This window comes from Lipotes vexillifer, unplaced genomic scaffold (assembly GCF_000442215.2).
Source record: "Lipotes vexillifer unplaced genomic scaffold, Lipotes_vexillifer_v1.1 scaffold213, whole genome shotgun sequence".
Classification (NCBI taxonomy): Eukaryota; Metazoa; Chordata; class Mammalia; order Artiodactyla; family Lipotidae; genus Lipotes; species Lipotes vexillifer.
The window spans coordinates 7,273,763-7,296,343 of NW_006780610.1; the positions used below are offsets into that span (position 1 = coordinate 7,273,763).

Sequence of the window (22,581 nt, forward strand, 5' to 3'; positions counted from 1 at the left end):
ACTCTTTCCTTCTTGAAACCCTCATCTTGAAATCCCATGGATCTCCGAACACCCAGGTATAAGTCTAGGAGGATTGTTTCAAGGAGTTGAGAAGTGATTGGAACAAGTAGCTCTCTCCTTGGGTTCAAGTTTAGAGGAAGGTTTTCTGTAATTACTATCGGAAGACTAGCTCGAGGAGAAGCAGCTGCCTCCTTCCACCATATGCTCACACCCATTTTACTGTCTACACGAGCGATGGAAAATACTTGGCACATAGATCCCTTTCTCTTCTACCATTCCCATGGGAGGCATAATTAATTGATCATAGCACCCTTCCTGCTTGAGTCTGGAGGCAGCTGTGAATTCCTTTCAAACAGGCAAGCCACAAGCAATCAATCTGAGTTGCCGCTTGACTCTGTGTTTGTTTAGCCCTCCTCAGCCAATAGAATTGGCCTCAGCCTTGTTGGTCCTTTTTGATGGAGCCTGGGGAAACTAGTCACCTTTCTCGCCTTCCTAAGTCCCCTCCTCTCAGGCCCCCTTTCTAACATGAGATAACTCGGGACCTGTCTCTCTTCATGTGATTGATACCCGGAATGTCCAAACCAAATCACCTGAGACCTTGGCCCCTACACACAAGTGTGTGGCCCTGAGTGGCCTAACTGTGGTCTGAATCTGCTGTTTCCACTCTTCCTGATAGCACCTCTACCCACTTCCTACCCAGAGGATGTCACGGTTTTACACACTGATCTTCCAAGGAGAGGCATCAGAGTTGTGACATGGTGATAGAATGTGAAACATGATAGTAAATGAAATTAAGTATTTAAGCTGTGAAATGGAAAACACAGTTCTCGTTCTTTTTACGGAACTATAAATAGCATACTTTTTAAATCAATATGGAAACTAAAGACAAATGTAGCCCATATATCAGAGGCAGAGGGACTGTCACCCTGTCCTCTGAAGTACAATTCACATCCGTATCCCATCTTAATGAGGTGGAAATCTACAATCCCTCCAGGTATTTTCAGGAATATTTGTCAGCTCTGGCTTCCTTTGAACCTTGAACTCACTGCCATGCCTCACCCCTCTTGGTTCTGCTCTGCCTAAGTTGAAAACTCAGTTGAAAACTTGGCCCATTTTTCCTGACCCCCGCCCCCAAACAAAAACACAACCATTAACAAAGGTGTTTGCATGCAGCACAGCCTTTATTGGGGGTTTGTGGCAATGCAGGGACTTCACATCTCAACAATGCAAGTGGCTTGAAATGAAAATTGGAGCAGTCAGGAACCCCAGAGCCTTTCGGCCCCTCCCCCTGGAAGCTTCTCCCTGGCTTCTGTCTTGGCAAAGCCCCGGCTTCCCTGTGATGCGCGTTGCCCCCTCTCATCTCGCTCCAGCCTCCCCCACTTTGCTGCCTCTTGACCTCGGCCCCGTCTCAGGGCTTCTGTCGACTTCTTAGGCACAAGAGCCCGGTTGCCCTTGGCTTTGCCATCTCCTTACAGGCTGATGTCTCCCTCCCTGACCCAAGCTCTTTAGGTATAGGGTGATATTGTCTCTAACACAGAGAGCTTTCACTTGGAAGAAACCCTGGGGCTGGCTGTTAAAATATCTTTTTTGTTAACCCGCTAGTCAAAGATAAGATGAGGGCTGCCTCATGGAGGGCTTCCTTTGCCAGATCAGACCATGGCCCCGCAGTGCAGGGTCTGCACGTCCTGGCATGGGGGCAGTGAGGGCTGGCCTTTCAGTGGGCGGAGTGGGCTGGGGTGACAGTGCTCCCCCAGTGTTCACATCACAGCAGTAATTCATGAGCGTGCAGAGCCTTCGGGGGCCACAGCTCTCTCGCAAGTCGCTCCTGATTCTCTCTCAACCTCTCAGATGACGATGATTCTTTCCCCATTTCTTCTCTACTGATTTCTCTCCTCCTCTTTCCCCTTAAAGCCAGAGGGCCCAGCGTGGCCTCTTCTCTGGGAACGTCTTGCCTCTCTTGGAATTTCTCATCCACTCCGAGGCTTCTACTGTTGCTTGGGGACGACTCTTCGGTCTCTACCTCCAACCCTCCCTCTGTCCTGAGCTTCAGGCCCACAATGATATCAGGCTCACCTGAAGCCCTCCCCGGAGGGTGCTTCACAGGCAGCACGCCCAGAACCTATGACTCTTTCTATTTTCCCAAACCTGCTGTTTTTGTTGCCTTCCCCAGCTCGGTGGAGAGTGTCACCATCCAAGGTGGCCAAGCCAGACGCCACAGTGGCATCTTTACACTCCTCACCCTTCCCTGTACCCTTAGTCACCGCGACCTGGCAAATCCATCTCTGCACTGACACTGGCCTCCACGCCTTTGCCGCTCTTCAGGGGTGATGGTCCCAGGCCCTCTCAGCTCTCACCTGTCTCACTGCAAAGCGTCTCCCGTCACCCCACCACACACATCCCAATTCATTCTCCACCGCAGGAGTGAACTTCCTAAGACACAGATCTGACAGCATCACACGTTGCTCAGACTCCCGCCAGTGACTCTTTATCACTGACAGGGTCAAGTTCAGATTCCTTAGCATGGAGCACAAGGCCCTTCCGGAAGGAGGCCGAGGCCGACTTTTTCTTTTTCTTTTTTTTGCGGTACGCGGGCCTCTCACTGTTGTGGCCTCTCCCGTTGCGGAGCACAGGCTCCGGACGCGCAGGCTCAGCGGCCATGGCTCACGGGCCCAGCCGCTCCGTGGCATGTGGGATCTTCCTGGACCGGGGCGCGAACCCGTGTCCCCTGCATCGGCAGGCGGACTCTCAACCACTGCGCCACCAGGGAAGCCCGAGGCTGACTTTTCTAAGTCCTCTCTAAGTAGCTTGCAATTAGCCACACCAGAAATGCTCCCTTCCAGAATGCACACACCAAGGAAGCCAGCCGAGCATGTGAAATCTTGCTTTCAGAAGGGCTTCGAGCCCCGGAGACTCCCCGGAGCCTGAGGGGCCTGAGACAACGCTCTGTTCAAACCTGGGAGGGAACAAGATGCTGTCCCACTCTCCGAGCCCCCAGGGCCCTCCACTGCCTGCGATTCGGGTCCATTTCTCTGTTCTAATTCACCACATGCTGCAAGAATAGCATGAGAAGCATCCTCAATAATGTCTGTGATTTTCTGGAAGTGATTTTCCAAACTGCCCTTCCTTAGTAGGCTGAGCTGAAAGGAACAGAGAAGGGTCCTCCTCGTGTGCCTCATGGTACCAGGAGCTGTGGTCATGCCAGGGTTAATGGGTTCAGACTCAGGGAGGGTTAAAGCCTCTTGGCCTTTCTTTCTCTCGTGTAGAACTCTCAAGGGCTGGCATCTGTAAGTGGATAAACCTCATCCACTGGGCAGTGGTCCGTAAATACTGTCCGTAAATACTTGCTGAGTGAACCGATGGCTGGATGGGTCTAATTCACCATCAGGATTATGTAGGCATACGAGCCCGGAAGGGAACTTACTGGCCTGGGTTCGCCAACCTGCCCGGCAGCTCGGAGTGACACAAGCTCCTTGAGTCCCAGGTTTCGCAGAGCAGTTTGGAGGGTGGTGCCTCTGCCTCAAACAGCAAACGCCACCCGCCTGGCTGAAAGGTGAGCTCAGTCTGGAGACACAGCCCAGACCAAGAGGGAATAGGGGCCATCTAGGGTCTGGGGGCAGAGCAGGTGCAAGTCTCACCTCGAAGGAGGCCCAGCCCAAGGCTACTAGTCCGTCAAGCCTTGGCCCAGGTGGCAGAGGGAAGGAGGAAAGGTGGGGTGTAGTGAGGTGGGGGTGACTGGAGACGCTTTGCAGTGAGACAGGTGACAGGTGGCAGAGACCACATGATCTCCCTTCACTTTGTGTCACTTTCGGCACCTTTTCAAAGGCAGAAGACCCTGGGAGCCCTGAACCTTGCGGAACCTCTTTGATCCATATGAAGGGCAAACATGTGGATTTCAGCAACAGGCCCCTGACTTGTGAGGGACATTGGCCCTGGATCAAAGAGGACCGCTTGGGGAAGGAATCGGGTTCAGATGCTCTGAACGCTGAGAGGCAGGTGGTAGAGAGAAAGCATCCTGAACATGAAAGACTTGGCCCCTGAGGTCCAAGACCAACACTGCAGGCTGCCCCCAAACCCAGGGAGACAGGGATTTGGTCTGCAGCAGCTTGGGTGGCCAGTGCCCAGATGCATTCCAAATTTTTTGGCCCCAGGGAGAGGAACCTGTGAAATCTGAGACAGAAGCAGTGTCAGGCATGGAATGAGCATGGATTCAAACAGGGCTACATTCAACCCTAGCCATGCCAGCTCAGAGCTGTGGGACACCGGCTAAACCCTTCTGAGTTTTAAAGCGGGGACATGAGTAGAGGCCTTAAAGGGTGATTGCTTACTTGTTCATTCACTCAGCATTTAACACCTTTTGGTTGAGTACCTACTATGTGCCAGCCAGTCACTGACTCAGTCCTTATTTATTAACTGCCTTATGTATTAAGTGCCAGACATTGTTCTAGATGCAGAGAATTGCAGTGATGAATAAGTCAGATCAAGTTTCATGATCTCAGGGCGTTTACATTTTAGCATCCTCAGGCAGAAAACAGGAAAATATCAAATAAACAAATTTCAGATCATAATAGGAACTACGAGGGAAATCAAGTTACTAGTAACAAGGAAGGCTGCTTTAGAGGGAGCCGTCAGGAGGGGACTCTCTGAGGAGGTGGCATTTGAACTGAGTCCTGAATGACAAGAAGGAGCCTGTTATGTGATGACCTGGGCATTCCCAACAAAAGGAACAGCAGGTGTAAAGGCCCTGAGGTGGGAGAGAGCTTGTTAGAGGAACAGAAAACAGACCCACAGCGGACAGCGTAGAGTTGGGGGGAGGCGAGGGGAGTGGGTGGGGCTGTGGTGGAGCAGGACCGGAACTGCGGGTTTGGTTCTAAATTCAGGAGGGAGCCAGGAAAGGCTTTTCAGCATTGGCTAAAATGATCACCCCGGGTGCTAGAAGGGAGAGGGATTGTAGCTGGCAAGAGGCACAACTGGGAGGCCAGTTAGGAGGCAGCTATTGCAGGTGTGCAGGCTGGAGACGATGCATCTCGGTCAAGGGTGGCCGTGGTAGAGGTGGAGGGAAGGGGTAAATTGGGGCCGTGGTTCAGGGGCACAGCCAACAGCCTTGCTGGTGGAAGGCATGTAGGTGCTGATGGAACAAAGGGTCAGGGTTGACTCCTAGGCTCTTTCTGGAGTGCTGGCAGGGTGGGGATGCCAGTGACCAAGATGGGGACGACTGCGACAGGGAGTAGGAAGTGTGTGCCCTAAATACAGTCAAGAGAGCTCATTTTGTCCGGGTCAAGTTTGAGATGCCTGTGAGATCTCCAAGTAGGGGGTATCAGTTCTGTGGCTGGGGGCAGTTCCAAGCTAGAAAGAGATCAGGAGTGGGGTGAGAGACCCTACGTGGCAATGGAGATAGCCAGGAGGGTCTGGGGACTGCATGCTGGGCCCCCTTGTGCTGTTCAAATTATACAGCATACAGAGAGCACCAAATACCCTGCCAGACAGTGTGGACCTTGAGTGATTCCAAGCACAGGGACTTGGCATGGACCATGGCTCCCAGAGGGCATTCCTAACCACGGGGTCCCTCTACTACCGCTGGGCTCACTAGCCCTTCTCCTGTCGCCTTTGCCATCACTACTGTTACTATTACAGAACCACGCAGAAACGTGGGCTCTGGAGTCCGATCACCTGGATTCAAATCCTGGCCTTGCCACTCACACCCACTAGCTGAGTGATTGTGGGTGTGAGTGCCCTTCTCTGTGCCCCGGTTTTCTCACCTGTGAATTATAGTAACAGCAGTACTTAACTCAGCAGGTGAAGTGAGGCTCCAGTTGATCAATGCTCCACTCGCAGCAGAGGGTCTTGTGCACAGTAATGACTCAATGACAGTTAGCTGTCGTGATACTCACAGCCACAGCCATCACTGGCCGGCATTTATCAAGCACTAGCTATATGCCAGATCTTGTGTTATCTAATTTAATCCTTACAAAAACCCCAGGAGGTTAAGATCTTACAGTGAGGGAACTGAGACCTGGTGAGCTGAGGTACTTTGCCTGTGTTCGCACAGCTAGAGGGTGATTCTGCCCAAGTCCATGTGCCTACCAGCCACGATCTTGGCCACCCCTGTCTGCTGTAGACAAGGACGATGGCCTGTGACCCATGGCAAGAGACTCATGATGGCACCGTTACTTCCAGAGCTCCTGCAGTTTGGTCCGGGACCCAACAACTTGGTCCCCTCATAGGTACATCTCCTGCACGGGTCCACCAGGCCAGGGACTTCCCCATCTGCTGTGGTTTCCCTTTGACCTTCCTCTTTAACTTGTACCAGGAGCTCTTTAGGAGAGAAGCCCCAGGGAAAGGGCCTGAGGCGGTTCTGCTGGGCAGATGCCACTTTGGGGTGGGGGCCAGGGTCTGGGGGACCCGGGTCTCTTATGAGGAAACCTGACCCAAGACTCACCCACCTCTACCTGAGCGTGGGTGGCGGGGTCCTAGCTGTGGAGACTGCACAAAGCCTCTGCCTCAGGCCCCTCAGGCACAGAAGAGGGGGAGTGGGAAGAGGCTTCTCCCACCTGGAAAAGCCCCCTCCAGGATCTGGGGCTTCCGGAAGCCCATGTCAAGACTGGCATTGCAGTGACCAAGGCCTGAGAGGCAGAGAAATAGGTGGATAATGGCGTGGGTCTGGAGTCAGAGAGTTATGGATTTGAATCCTGGCTCCAACATTTAGTAGCCAGGTGACCGTGGGCAAGTTTTCAAAACGCTCTGAGCTCCAGTTTCCTCATCTGTAAAATGTGGGCGACATAACACCTATCTCTTTGAGGAGTTTGAGGATTAAATGAGAAAATGCAGGTACAGCATTTAGCACGATGCCTGGCCTGTAATGAAAGTGCAACAAAGAAGAGGTACATAGCCGAATACCACGTCCTGTTTACACTCGTCCTCTCAGAAGGTCACCTCGGGGGAAGCATCTGCGAAGAATTCTGGGGGTGGCGGAAATAACACTGCTCTCGGGCAATTGGCAATTTCTTAATTTTAAGAAGGGGTGTCCTTGATAAAGCCAAGGATAAAGGGGCAGAATCCTGAGGCCCCAGAAGAGTGGACTGATGAGGTTGAGCAGGGACACTGAGCTGCACAGTACAAGGAAAGGGGGAACACTGCTGGTGGGTTTGGGGCAATGATGCCCTGGCTCTCTCAGCCTTGCACTTGAGTTGTAAGATGGTAGCTTCTCCCCAGTAGGGGGCCTATTGGAATTTTCCTTTCCTCAGAGGCTGAGTAGCCCTGGGGAGGGAGGATATGGGTAGAACCCCAATGCCAAGGGCCCCAAAGCTTCTAGGCATCCAAGATTGTGCCCTGGAATTGGCCTGAAATGGTGGGGGGGTGGGGAGGAATACAATGTAGGTTCCTCCATTCCTACCTGAAATTTGTGAGTCATTGGAGAGTTAACAGACATCAAAGGGAGCTGAGGGATAGTTCTCTAAAATTATAGTTAATTGAGGAAATTTCAGTGGAACTTAAAGACAATCATAAATAAAGTCGTAAACTTGGAAAGGCAGCTATCAGCATAACACACCTGCACCCTAGAATATACATGACTTAATAACAATGGAGAATGCCCATCGCCACAGAAGGAGAAAGTGTAAATTAATATCTTAGGAGTGTGGTGTCAGCTGAAGGTTATATTTTATGTCTCTGAAGTTGTAACCATGAAATATGATACCTTGTTTAAAGTGTGAGAAAACCTCCAAACAACTTTTACAGCATCTTCAATCAAAACAGAATGGTGCAGGAACAAGGGTGTCAGAGGAGCCTAAGAGGCAGGGAAGACTCCAACGGCAAAGGTGCCATCTTCGGAGTAGACAGGTGCCTCTGGCTAGAGGGTCTTAAGCTCTGAGTGCTCAGTTCCAGCACAGTCTGGAAGTCATTGACTAAAATTGGGAAGTTTGACTGTCTCAGGATGGCTTACCAAACTGCTATCAAGCAGGGAGTGTTACTGAGCCAAACCTGGGTCTGCTCGCCTGATGCACAGCAGAGCCAAACTACCGACACAGGATTGTGGTGAAGGAAAATACAGTGTTTATTGCAAGGCCAAGCAAAGAGAATGGGCAGCTCATGTTTAAAAGACCCGAACTCCCTGATGGCATTCACGCAAGGGTTTTTAAAAGCCAGGTGAGGGAGAGGGTCACGGGGTGCCTGATCAGCTTGCGGACATTTCTTCTGATTGGTTGGTGGTGAGGTAATTGGGAGTCAACATCATCAACCTTCTGGTTCCAACAGATATGGGTTCTACATGCTGGTGGTCAGCATGCCGTTAACTTCTTTCACCTGGTGAGGGTTTTAGTCTCTGCAAAACAACACAAGGATATGGCTCAGGATATTGTCTATAGCCCTTGAGGAGGAACTAAAGGCCCTTGACTTTGTTTTATGGTCAAACTATTGTTACTTTGTCTTGCTTTGTCTTGCTTATTTAGATTCCATATTCCATATATCTATATTTTGAGTTTATTTTTGTGTATGGTGTTAGGGAGTGTACTAATTTCATTCTTTTACATGTAGCTGTCCAGTTTTCCCAGCACCACTTATTGAAGAGGCTGTCTTTTCTCCATTTTATATTCTTGCCTCCTTTATCAAAGGTAAGGTGACCATATATGTGTGGGTTTATCTCTGGGCTTTCTATGTGTTAGCATACGGTATTTGTTTTTCTCTTTCTGACTTGCTTCACTCTGTATGACAGACTCTAGGTCCATCCACCTCACTACAAAAGCTCAGTTTCATTTCTTTTTATGGCTGAGTAATATTCCATTGTACGTATGTGCCACATCTTTATCCATTCATCTGTCAGTGGACACTTAGGTTTCTTCCATATCCTGGCTATTGTAAATAGAGCTGCAATGAACATTGTGGTATATGACACTTTTTTTTTTTTTTTAACTGAACCATTTTGAACCTTACTAGCTAAGTTAGCTCTCAGCTAGATATACTTTTTTTTAACATCTTTACTGGAGTATAATCACTTTACAATGGTGTGTTAGTTTCTACTGTATAACACAGTGAATCAGCTATGCATATACATACATCCCCATGTCTCCTCCCTGTTGCGTCTCCCTCCCACCCTACCTATCCTATCCCTCTAGGTAGACACAAAGCACCAAGCTGATCTCCCTGTGCTATGCGGCTGCTTCGCACTAGCTATCTGTTTTACATTTGGAAGTATATATGTGTACATGCTGCTCTCTCACTTCGTCCCAGCTTACCCTTCCCCCTCCCCGTGTCCTCAAGTCCATTCTCTATGTCTGTGTCTTCACTCCTGTCCTGCCCTTAGGTTCTTCAAAACCATTTCTTTTGTTTTAGATTCCATATATATATGTGTTAGCATATGGTATTTGTTCTTCTCTCTCTGACTTACTTCACTCTGTATGACAGACTCTAGGTCCATCCACCTCACTACAAATCACTCGATTTCATTTCTTTTTATGGCTGAGTAATATTCCATTGTATATATGTGCCACGTCTTCTTTATCCATTCATCTGTCGAGGGACATTTAGGTTGCTTCCATGTCCTGGATATTGTAAATAGAGCTGCAATGAACATTGTGGTACATGACTATTTTTGAATTATGGTTTTCTCAGGGTATATGCCCAGTAGTGGGATTGCTGGGTCATATGGTAGTGCTATGTTTAGTTTTTTGAGGAACCTCCATACTGTTCTCCATAGTGGCTGTATCAATTACATTCCAACCAACAGTGCAAGAGTGTTCCCTTTTCTCCACACCCTCTCCAGCATTTATTGTTTGTAGATTTTTTGATGTTGGCCATTCAGACGGTGTGAGGTGATACCTCACTGTAGTTTTGATTTGCATTTCTCTGATGATTAGTGATGTTGAGCATCCTTTCATGTGTTTCTTGGCAATCCTATATCTTCTTTGGAGAAATGTCTATTTAGATCTTCTGCCCATTTTTGGATTGGATTGTTTGTTTTTTTGATATTGAGCTGCATGAGCTGCTTGTAAATTTTGGAGATTAATCCTTTGTCAGTTGCTTCGTTTGCAAATATTTTCTCCCATTCTGAGGGTTGTCTTTTTGTCTGGTTTATGGTTTCCTTTGCTGTGCAGAAGCTTGTGTTTCATTAGGTCCCATTTTTTATTTTTGTTTTTATTTCCATTTCTCTAGGAGGTAGGTCAAAAAGGATCTTGCTCTGATTTATGTCATGGAGTGTTCTGCCTATGTTTTCCTCTAAGAGTTTTATAGTGTCTGGCATTATATTTAGGTCTTTAATCCATTTTGAGTTTATTTTTGTGTATGGTGTTAGGGAGTGTACTAATTTCATTCTTTTACATGTAGCTGTCCAGTTTTCCCAGCACCACTTATTGAAGAGGCTGTCTTTTCTCCATTTTATATTCTTGCCTCCTTTATCAAAGGTAAGGTGACCATATATGTGTGGGTTTATCTCTGGGCTTTCTATCCTGTTGCATAGATCTAATTTCTCTTTTTGTGCCATACTGTCTTGATTACTATAGCTTTGTGGTATAGTCTGAAGTCAGGGAGCCTGATTCCTCCAGCTCCGTTTTTCTTTCTCAAGATTGCTTTGGCTCTTCAGGGTCTTTTGTGCTTCCATACAAACTGTGAAAATTTTTGTTCTACTTCTGTGAAAAATGCCATTGGTAGTGTGATAGGAGTTGCATTGAATCTGTAGATTGCTTTGGGTAGTAGAGTCATTTTCACAATGTTGATTCTTCCAACCCAAGAACAGGGTCTATGACCCCATCTGTTTGTATCATCTTTAATTTCTTTCATCAGTGTCTTGTACTTTTCTATTTTCTTTTTATTTTTTCTTGCGGTACGCGGGCCTCTCACTGTTGTGGCCTCTCCCATTGCGGGGCACAGGTTCCAGACGTGCAGGCTCAGTGGCCATGGCTCACGGGCCCAGCCACTCCACGGCATGTGGAATCTTCCTGGACCGGGGCATGAACCCGTGTCCCCTGCATCGGCAGGCAGACTCAACCACTGCGCCACCGGGGAAGCCCCTATAGTTTTCTTCATACAGGTCTTTTGTCTCCTTAGGTAGGTTTATTCCTAGATATTTTATTATTTTTGTTGTGGTGGTAAATGGGAGTGTTTCCTTAATTTCTCTTATAGATTTTTCATCATTAGTGTATTGGAATGCAAGAGATTTCTGTGCATTAATTTTGTATCCTGCTACTTTGCCAAATTCATTGATTAGCTCTAGTAGTTTTCTGGTAGCGTTTTTAGGATTCTCTATGTAGAGTATCATGTCATCTGCAAAGAGTGACAGCTTTACTTCTTCTTTTCCGATTTGGATTCCTTTTATTTCTTTTTCTTCTCTGATTGCTGTGGCTAAAACTTCCAAGACTATGTTAAGTATTAGTGGTGAGAGTGGACAACGTTGTCTTGTTCCTGATCTTAGAGGAAATGGTTTCAGTTTTTCACCATTGAGGACGATGTTGGCTGTGGGTTTGTCATATATGGCCTTTATTATGTTGAGGTAAGTTCCCTCTATGCCTACTTTCTAGAAGGTTTTTATCATAAATGGGTGTTGAATTTTGTCAAAAGCTTTTTCTGCATCTACTGAGATGATCATATGGTTTTTCTCCTTCAATTTGTTGTTATGGTTTATCACATGGATTGATTTGCATATATTGAAGAATCCTTGCATTCCTGGGCTAAACCCCACTTGATCATGGTGTATGATCCTTTTAATGTGCTGTTGGATTCTGTTTGCTAGTATTTTGTTGAGGACTTTTGCATCTACGTTCATCAGTGATATTGACCTGTAGTTTTCTTTCTTTGTGACATCTTTGTCTGGTTTTGGTATCATGGTGGAGGCTGATACCAAAGGAGGCTGATGGTGGAGGCTAAAGATATTTTAGAAACAAGAGGTGGGGGATACTGGGGGTGGGAAGGGAAGGGTCTGTCCCTGGGAATATCTGACAGGATCCTGCTTGGTTTCAAGAAGTGTGATGTAATGGAGGAGACCACAGTCCTGGTCCAGAGAGACTCAGCTGGCATCCTAAGTTGGCCACGTACTGCATCACCTTCTGAAAGTTACCTTCTGAACCTTTCTGAGCTTCAGTTTCCTGTATCATTTATTTGTTCAACAGATATTTATTGGGTGCCTGCTATACACTAGGAAATGTGGTAGCTGCTGGGGACAGAACAGACATGGCCCCTGCCCTCATGGACTTTACTGTCTAGACATTAAATGAATTACTAAGTTGATCAACTGATTATGGGAAAGTATGTGGTGCTCTAAAAGTATATGATGGGGAGAGGTCCTTGGGCAGAGAGACGCTTGGTGCAACAGAAGAGCTGGGCGGAGACCAGTGTGGTTACAGAAAGTGGGCAGGTGGAGGCTGGTATGAGACGAGGCCCTATGAGGTCCTTGTCAGCCCCTGGATAGGATATTCTGAGTGACAGTGGAGTTGTCGAAGGTCCCTGCTGAAGGGCGTGGCGTCATCAGGTCTGTACTGTTTGGGATCACTCAGGCTTCTGTGTGAGGAATGGGTGTGCTGGGGCAGGAGGGATGCTTAGACACAGGAGGGAGACTTCATGGCTGGGCTTGGACCATGATGTGGCTTAGGGTAGAGCAGATGCAGTGAAGACAGGAGACCGAATCAAGAGCTGCTTAGAAGGACAGACAGGCTTTGGTCACTGTTGGGTGTGGGGTGCAGGAGGGGTTGAGGATGTCCCCCAGCTCTGGCATGAGGCCTGGGGTGAATAGTGCTGACACCCCGCCTCCAAGACAGGAACCTGGAAGAAGGCTGAGCGTGGTGGGAGGGGAGGATGAGGACGGTCTTGGTCAGGGTGTGTTGGGAACGACATAAGATGGATACCTAGAATGGTTTCTAGGACCAGGAACCAGGCAGGAGGCTGAGGAGTCGTTCTCTCTCCCCCAAGACCTGCTGCTGCGTCATCATCTAGACGCGCAGACCGTGTGGACTGCGGGCCTGTGGGAGCTCCTTCGCAGCCTCCTTGCAGGAGCCTCTGCTTCTGCCTGCTGCCCGTTAAATGTCTCCTGTCCCCGGCCGTCTTCGCTCCCGTGGAGACAGCTCCCTCTTCATCCCGCCCACTCCTGGCCTCTTGGTCTCTAGGCTCCAGGCCCACCTCTTGCGCTCACATCCCTGTCATCATCAGCACTGTTACCCTGTTAGAGACCTCAGCATGCTCTCCCCCTCCTCCCCTTCACAGCCCACTCCTGGGTGGTGGAAGCCACACCGTCTTGCTTCTCCCCCAGCCTCGTTCTTGGATCTCTTCTGTTCCTTCTCTTCCCTCCCACGGCCACGGGTTCAGGCTCTGACGTCGGGCGCAGCCTCTTCACCGTTCTCCTCACTGCTGTCTCCCCACTGGGCACACTCGCCACCCGCAGACCACAGCTTCCATCCATCACGTGGGGACTAGAGTCATCTTTCTAAAGCAGGCCTGGGCTTTCACTCCCTGCTGACAAACTGGCAAGTCTACCCGACACCTGCAGGGTAGAATCCATCCCTTCAGCAAGACCACCAAGGCCTTTCTGAGCTGACCGCTACCGTCCTTTCCATGTCCACCCCAACACACACCTCTGCATCCTGCACCTTCATCTGGAGGAAAGCCGACCACTCCCCAAGCACACCACACCCATTCGGACCCCCTTACCTCTAGATGCCCTGTTTCCTCTGCCGGGAGCCCCTTAGTTTTCTCTCCTTCCAGCACACTCCTACTCCTTTTTCAAGGTCCAGGTTAAGTGTGTCTTCTTTGACCATGATTTTCCTAACCTTCAGTGCAGCCAAGATGAAGCCACTGTGGCTAGGGGTGTAGACACTTCCACCTGCTGTAGACAGGGCCGACGTGGGACTACTGGGGCCGGCAGGCCCAGTGCTTGCTGGGAGCGACATTGACAAATCTCCCGCTTGCTGGCTGGCTCCTGTAGCTTATCTCCCTGGTAGTGGTCACGGTGAAGTTATTTACATCAGAAGGAGACAAACCCTGCCTTGAATGTCAAACTTCATAGGTTCCTGCCAGAGAGATACCCAGGGTGGAAATACCGTGTGATTTGATACAACAAACAAATAGCACCGGCAAACTAGATTTAAAGCTAGGCAAGGCAATCTGCCTACTTTCCCTCCCTCCCTCCTCCCTTCACGGGGCCTGGGCACCTGGATTGGAGGTAGTGAAAGAGAAAGGGAGGAGGGGGAGAATAGACCCGCAGCTCCTTTCCTTGGCATCCGAGGCCCTTCACAGCACAGCCCTTGCCTTCCCTCCCAGCCCAGCTCCGCCATTTCTGCCCTGCTCTGTGAGTTCACACAATCCTGACCAAGTCCCTAAATGACGCTCTCACCCCTGCAGCCGCCTTGCTCTTGCCTTTCCGCTGCCCAGGACACCCTTTCGCCTGATCCTACTGGGCAGTCAGCCCTCAGTTGAAGTGGCTCCTGCCAGCTCAGCATTCAAAATGCAGTCACTGACTCCCTCTCACTGGTACCGCCTGGTCCAGGCCACCATCATCTCTCTCCTGAACCATCACCATAGCCCCTACAAGCTCTTTGCTTCTGCCGTCTTCCTCTTTGGTCTGTTGTCTGCATAGCACCTCAAGGGATCCTGTTAATACGCCAGTCAGATCATGTCATCTGCTCAGAACCATCCTCTGGCTTCTCATCTCACTCAAGTTAAAGCCCAAGCCCTAACAGTAGCCTCAAAGGTCCTCCATGGGGCCTTGTCCCTGCCACTCTCTTTCTCACTCCAGTGCTCCGGGCCCGCGGGTCTCTTGATGCCCTTCGACAGTGCCAGGCCTCTGCACACCATGGCCTTTGCATCTGCTGTTCCATCTGGAATGCTCTTCCCCCAGATAACCATCTGGCTTTCCCTCTCCCTCCTTCAGGTCTTGGCTCAGGGGTCAGCTTCTCAGCGAGGCCTTCCCTGACCACCCTTCTGCAATGTCCATACCCCCACTTCCAGTGCGGAATACTCCCCATCTCCATTCTGCATTTATCACCACCTCACTTACCATAGGGTTTACTTATTTATCTTGGGTATTGTCTGTTTCCCTCTGACTGGAATGTAAGCTCCGTGAGGGTAGGGATTTTCTTTTGTTTTATTTGACGACGAATCCCTAGCGCCTAGAAAAGTGCCTGACACATAATAGGCACTCAGTAAACATTTGTTGAATGAATGAATGTTTCAACACAAATGTTGCCTCCTGTGTGAAGCCTTCCCTAAGTCCCATCTGCTGTCACTGTGCCTCGACACCTCGGTTATAACAGTTCTGGGGAGCCACTGCGTGTGAGAAACACTTGGGGCAGGGATGAAATCAAGCTTTTCATGATGTAGTGCTGGTCCTGGCCCAGTGTCTGGCACACAGTAGGTGCTCACTTAATGAGTGTGGGAGGGAAACATTCATGAGTACCTACTGAGTGAGGTGCCTTCATTTCTGTGCTCATACATACCAGGGAGCTGGCATTTAGAAATGGGCTCATTCTCTTGAAATAGACCGTGACCCCGTAGAACGACATTCGTAAGAATAGTTCAGGGCCACTGAATAAACTCACTTTTATCTCCATCCCACACTGCTTCTGTTTATCCAGCTGTCAGCTCCATCTCTCCACTGGTTCATCCCCCGCACACACTCAGCCCTGGTGTCCAGAACTGAGCCCTGGTTGCCTTCCGCACCACAAGGTGCCCCCATCTTGGGTTCCCTGCTGCAGGAAGCGGCACCTTTCATCCGTCCAGATGCTCATAGCTGAAGCCTGGAATTCATCATCTCTCCGGACCACTAGTCCTGTAGATTCTGCTTCCTAACTATCTCTCAATCAGGTCCTCCCCGCACCCTCCCAGGGCCTTAGCTCAGATCACATCTGGCCTCACCTTGACTTGGGTGACTCTGCACTATCAAGGGCATCCTGCCCGCTCCCCCAGCTCAGACCTCGTCTATGCCACGGCCACAGTGGTCTTTCTAAGACGCAGATTTAATCCTGTTTCCTCACTGCCTCTGATCCTCAAGATGAAGTGGAAAGAAAAGGAGAACTTGGCATCGGTTGGGCATCTAACACATACATGCTAGTCTCTGGCTAATGCTCGGTACTGTCACATTAATTATGCCATTCAGCTGTCATAAGAAACCATTCTACAGAGAAGCAGAATGAAGCTTAGAGAAATAAATCACCCAAGGTCCCATGGTTGGCAAACTGTGGAACCTGAATTCAAATCTACACCTTCCTCATCCTAAAATCCATTTCCTTTCCAATATGGTCCGCTGCTTGCAATCTTTTTGGGCCCGGCTGTCTGTCATGAGGCTCCTTCTACATTTCCATTGCCCATCATTCCTCTCTGTTCACTTGTGCTTTTGGGCTTCCGTGCTTATGACCTTTGGTTCTCTTTTCTCATAAATGCCTTTCCATTTCTTCTCTAATGATCTCCTAGTCATCCTTCAAAACCCAGCTCTAATGGCACCTCCTGCATTAAGCTTTCCCACACTGACTCACCCAAGCAAAGTAACGTACTGCTTTATCTCTGTCCTCAAAGGGTGAATTATACTCCTGGGAGACAAGAATGTGTTGGTTAAGAGCACAGGCCCTGTAATCAGACTGTTGGGCTTAAAAATCCCAGCTCCTTTAATCACTATAAGCTGTGCCTTTGGCAAATAACTGAAACTCTTTGTGCCTCGGTTTCTTTACCTGTAAAATGGGAATAATACTTCGTAGGGTCATGAAATATGTAGAGTAGTTAGAATAGCACCTGGCACAGTGGAAGCGCTTAATAAGCAGTAGCTTTGATTGTTGTTACTCTACTGCCTCTGATACACGTTTGAACCCTGATGCTGCATTTTTCCTTTCTTTACAACTTAGTGCATATCTCTAATACATGATATGCTAAGTGGATTACGATCACTTACTTGCGCACAAGCTCCAGGAGGGCAGGCTTAGGAAATTTGGATAACGTCCACTAAGTCACCCAGCTGGAAGCCATAGAGGAGGGATTCACATGGAGTCTGCAATAATTGAAAAGCCAGTGATCTTAACTATTTTATGTCAGAGCATGTTCCTTGGATCATTGTTTCTGAATATCAAGTCTCAACTGGGATTTAGGCTGGAGCAGTGACACTCCACCAGGATGTGCCGCGGGGATGAGTAAGACGTGGTCCCAGCCCTTGGGGATTCCCAGCAAGTTCAGAACCTAGAGTGGCAGACAGACGTGTGACGGGTCATTCAAAGAGTGCCAAGTACCGTGTCTGAAGTTGGACACTTTGCTCCAGGAGCACAGAGGAGACAGCCGTTACTAAAAGCTTGGGGAAACGAGGCTTTACCGAGACGTGGCTTTGGAGTTGGGTCTCAAAGCATCAGAAGACTTGCTGTGGACAAGGGGCATCCCAGGCAGAGGGAGCGATGTGAACATAGCCCAGGAGGTCTGACCACACACAACACTAGAACAGAGCTGGCCTGAGCCCAAGGGGCAGGAGGAGGGAAGATTGCAGAGGTCCGGCCAATCTATGACGGGCCTGGAATGCCCTTTAAGTTTTGCCCAAGGGAGCTGTGCTGAGTTTTTGTTTTGTTCCCTCTCATCTGAGGTGTACCAAGATCTGGTGGGAAAAACATCCTGGTCACCACAGTTGTGACCGTGGAAATAAATGTGACAACTAATTTCTCCTTCCTTCCTGGTCGTTGCAGAACAGTGTGGTACAGTAGTTTAAAACGTGCTCCAAAGGGCACAGTGCACCCAACTCTTTAGCCTAGCTTGTTGGCTGTGTGACCTCAGGCAGGTTACATCACCTCCCTGTGCCTTGGTTTCCTCATCTGTTCATTGAGAACAGTAATAACTAAAATTCTCAGAACAGGGTCTGGCACGTGATAAGAGCTTTGGAAGTGCTTAGTATCATTGTTATGAGGCCAACTCAGACTAGGGTCTTGGGGCACCCTCTCTGCACGTCATGTCCCAGGACCCTCCCTGCCTCTCGTGGGTGAAGCGCAGGACGAGTACCAGGGCCTGGGAACCTGACCGACTCACAGTGAGCCTCCTGTCTCTGTCCACAGCGGACGACGCATGCGGCGGAACCCTGCGGGGCCAGAGCGGCATCATCTCCAGCCCGCACTTCCCCTCGGAGTACCACAACAATGCCGACTGCACCTGGACCATCCTGGCCGAGCTGGGGGACACCATCGCCCTGGTCTTTATTGACTTCCAGCTGGAGGACGGTTACGACTTTCTGGAAGTCACGGGGACTGAAGGCTCCTCCCTCTGGTAAGCCTGCCTGTCCGCCCCCTCCCCTGTTCCCTGCAGCCGTGGCTTACTGGGATGTGGTCCCCTCAGCGCCTGGACCTGCAGCTGAAGGCCCCTTAGCCACTTCCTCCACCCACTGCTGGAGAGCCTTCCTCTCATCATAATGAGAAGTCACTACGTATTTTTAGAGCTGGGGTAAATTTTTACAGTGATTTTGGTATCTGATTTGAAGCATGTCCTTGCTGAAGAATTACAGGATGGGCCTTGGTCGAGTAACTTGCAGTAAGACTAACAGTGTTCTGGTCTCAGGGCATGGACAGGGTCTCAGTGAAATGATTTGAAATACTGTTCCATTTCTGGAAGCATCCAACAAAGGGAATAGAGCCCTGAGTGGCAGTTGCTTTTCCCATCCCCAGGGCTCTGAGATGGGACAGGCATTGTGTCGCGATTTCTGCGGGAAGGACTAGCCTGCTCTCTGTCATTCTGGCTTTACCACAAAGCGGGGCTTTTGTGATGTGTACTCCGCTGCCATGGAGACCCGGTGTTGGCAGGTTTGGGAAGAGAGGGATGATGAGGGCTCACCAGCCTTAGTTGCTTGTGGTCTCCCAGAGACGTGCCCAAACTGAGGTCGACTTTGGGAGTGTTTAGCTTCCTGTTTGGGTGACAAGCTGTGAGAGTGGTGGTGTGGCATTCAGAACATGTTCTCGTATTCTCCTGGTGGCTCTGTTATCAGGATAAGGGCACCACTGGGGCCTGGGTCAGCACATCGGGAGCCAAGAGAAGGATGCACTTAGGTGTGCTTCTTTGTAGCCTTCGTTGCTGCGCGGTGCTGGGGAAAGCAGGGCTCGGTGCCTGGGACGAAGGCAGAGGAGGTGTCACCGAGGGCTCTGAGAGAAGCAGAAAGTGGTACCTACAAAAGTCAGGGGCAGATAGCGCCTCGGAAAGACAGACACAGTGGTCAGTGGGCTGGGGACGCAGGCGGAGACAGGGAGGAAGGGTGGGAGAGGAAGAAAACAGGTGTCCGCGGATATTCAACACCTCTTTTGTACCAGGCTTTGTGCTATGTTGTAGAAACGCCAGTTGAGGAGGACATGGCCCTTTGAGGGTGAGAAAATCAGACAAACCCACAATAGGAGCCAAGTATGACTCTTTGAGAGGGATAAAGTGGTAACAGACTCCTCCCAAATATGGACTTAGAGCTTTGGGAACCGGGAAGCTCAAGTTTCCTGGTGTACTGGAAGGCACACTGACCTGGGAGTCAGAAGACCTTGGTGTCATCAGCTCGTCACGTGAACTTGGCCACTTCAGGTCATTTGCTACCCTGGATGGGGTGTTGAGAGGGCCATCAGTGAGCTGATGACTAATTGCTGTGTGGAGGCTGATCCAGGGCCAGTGGCTAGACATTTGGTGCTCAGAGTTGGGGTGGAACCCTAGATGACTCTTCACTGAACTGCACTCCCAGGGACCTGCCCAGCCTAAAGACCTTCTGTCCCCCTGCCTCTTTTTGTAAAATACCTATTTTTCTGGTCATAAATGTAATACGTATGCTCCTTATAGAAAACACAGAAAATATTAAAAGGAAATGAATAACAAGTATTAACATTTTGATGTATTCCCCTTTGGCCTTTTTGCTTTGCCTAGATCGAGCTAGCTGGCCATTTATATATATTTTAATATTACAAAATTAGGAACTTAAAATATATCAGTGGTTATGTACTTTTAACTTAGCATTATATCATGAAAATTTTTTCCTTGTGTCATTACAGATGTCTCCAAAGTATAATAGGTGTGATAATGGTATTTATTTCGTAAATAAACAGTATTTATTGAGCTTTTGTTATCAATATTTGGCAGGCTAATTCTAAGCTCTTACAGCTGTAATTTCATTTCGTCTTCTATGAAGTAGGTAGCATAATCTTCCTCCTTTTACAGATGAGGAAAACGAGGCCCAGAGAGGTTATGTCACTTGCTTGAAGTCACACAGGTAGTAAGGGGCAGAGCTGAGATTCAAGCCCAGGTTAGTTGGACTTGGAAGCCCATCTTTTTAGCCAGCCAGCACAGTAGTCATGCTACGTGTGTGAAGGATTGCCGGCTGTGTGGCATTCCCTCGTGACACTGACACAGTTTACTCAATCAGATCTCTTGATAGATTGTTTCCAAGTTTTCACTTCTATAAACAGATACGAAGATGAATATCCTTGCCGGTTCCCTCTCTTCCAGCCCCAAAGCGTCTTCCACTCACTTGTTTGTCTGCGGGCCAAATGGTCTCCCACAGCTTCTGCCCCCTAGGTGTGGGTCTACACGGTTGTCCAAACTTCTGGAGTGAAGCAAATCTGAAAGATTATTCCTTTTCCTATTAAGTCACTCAGTGGTGAAGGAATTAAGCAGCGGAAATCATTAAGGGAGTCATTCAGAGCTCTTTGCTCTGAGATTAGATTAGAATTATTTACAGGGTTGATGCATTGCCAGGCAGGATGCATTTGCTGTTCTAATTTATACCTGCAGAGCAACTACGGATAAGCACACTTGGAGGCTCAGGACGTATGTGCAAAGAACCTGCTCTTTCCCCAGCCCCTCTCCTTTATGTATCCCTGGATTCCTGTGAAAATGTGATGCTCCTGGTTTATACGTATACTGCTTTTATCAGCATACGTTACGATTTTAGGCTGTTCTCTTGAGTTCTGCACCAAGCATGGAAAGACAGCAGATCTTCTTAGAAAAGATGAATTTGAACAACTGGGCATCCCTTTATCTATTGAGAAAACAGAGACACCTTTGAGAGAAAAAAGTCCACTATCTCCCTTATCGGGTAGCAGATTCGTGCTGATTCAGAAGAGGGTGGTGGCATAGACTGTCCCTGACTCAGTTTCCACACTGTCCTCCTACCGCAAGGGGGAATATAAACAGGAGAGTTTAAATTAGGGTTTCCTCTGGTTTGGATTTCATGGACTAGTAAAATTTCCAAACAATCGGGGAAGTATAGGGTTGATAATTTTTTATTTTGCCAAGTAAGGATATTAGAGAAAAAAAACAAAACAAAACCTGCCAACTCCTCAGAACATTATTCCATAAAAGGACAATTCAAAGCCAAAAATACAGCAGGATATAATCAATTGCACCGACATAATGAAGGACAGGGGTGGGAGGAGTGTACATAATAGCGGCGTTTGCCCGTAACTATAAAGTCCTGTGATGTATATACATCAATCAGTGGATTGCTGATTCCTGTTGTGCTTGTCCATCACTGGCCTCTGGGAATCCAACCATACACGTTTTAAGCAGGAAAAGGTTGTTACTATGGTGAGCACTGAACCCTGTAACTCTGACATGCTGAGAGGCTCTCAAGCATCTTAGACTTACTCTCCCTAAAGTTAATTGCCTTTTTGTGTGTGCGACTGACCAGGAGCAAAAGCTGGGTTTGAATTGACTGAGAGTTACAATCCACATAGTAGATTTGGTATTACTCCCCCACTACACACACACATACGCACACACACACAGCCAAAGGATACACACCCCTGCAGGTCATCACCGTATACACATCACCAGGTCAAACCCCCTGACACGTACATACTTCTAGTTCTGCTTCTCCGAACTCAATTTAGGGACCAGATTTTCTGTCACTCATCTTTCTCGGGGGTAGGTGGTGGTCTTTCTTCTGCTCTGACCCAGTCTTGGCAATGACCTTCAGGGAGCCCCATTCCTTCCCCTCCAATTCTAGGTAAATACTCTCACCACTGCTCCAGTTCCTCGTGAGGTCCCTGGATTTTCAGAGGGCCGTGGCTGAGGGATGCAGAAGACTCTTAAAACCCGGGGTTCTGGGTCCCTGGAGGGAATCAGGATCGTGTTATCGTAACGAGGAGAAATAATTGCCAGCCCATTACAGAGCCGGCCTCTCCATCAAGGAGAAAATCAGTGAGTTAAAGTCCACCCAGAATCTGTCCCCTTCTCCCTCTGCCTCATGCTGGACTCTCTCCACTGGAGTCTCACCAGACGCTTCCTCTGGGCTACAAGGAAGGAGAGGAAGCCAGACACTCCTCCAAGAACAGGGCTGAAGTCTGTACAGCGTCTCCAGGATTAGGTGTCAAGGCTGCACCTTGGCATCTAACTGGGGAGATAGCAAGCTTGGGAGTCAGATGGACTTGGGCTCAAAACCCAGATCCACCTCTTAACAGTTGTGTAATCTCAGGATATTTACTAACCTCTCGGAACCTCAGTTTCCACATCTGAAAAATGGGGCTCGTTTTACCAACCTACAAAGCATATGGAAAGGGATAAACATGCAAACTGCTGCCTGGTTTATAGTAGGAATAATAGTCCTGGGATGGGGACAAGAGGCAGGGGCTCACTCTTTGAGGGGAAAAGGGTAAGAAGAGGCATCTCCAGCCACTCGGAGCCTCTCATGAG

At 48.9% G+C, this 22,581-nt stretch overlaps 1 protein-coding gene across 1 annotated transcript in view; it reads left to right on the forward strand.

Annotated features, from left to right (window-relative positions):
- The window catches only part of CSMD2 (CUB and Sushi multiple domains 2), a 621,436-nt gene that overhangs the window by 176,620 nt on the left and 422,235 nt on the right, over positions 1 to 22,581 (forward strand). Inside the window, exon 5 of the mRNA XM_007453867.1 lies at positions 17,988 to 18,195. Within this exon, the coding sequence (XP_007453929.1) occupies positions 17,988 to 18,195 (208 nt within the window). The remainder of the gene's footprint in view (positions 1 to 17,987; positions 18,196 to 22,581) is intronic.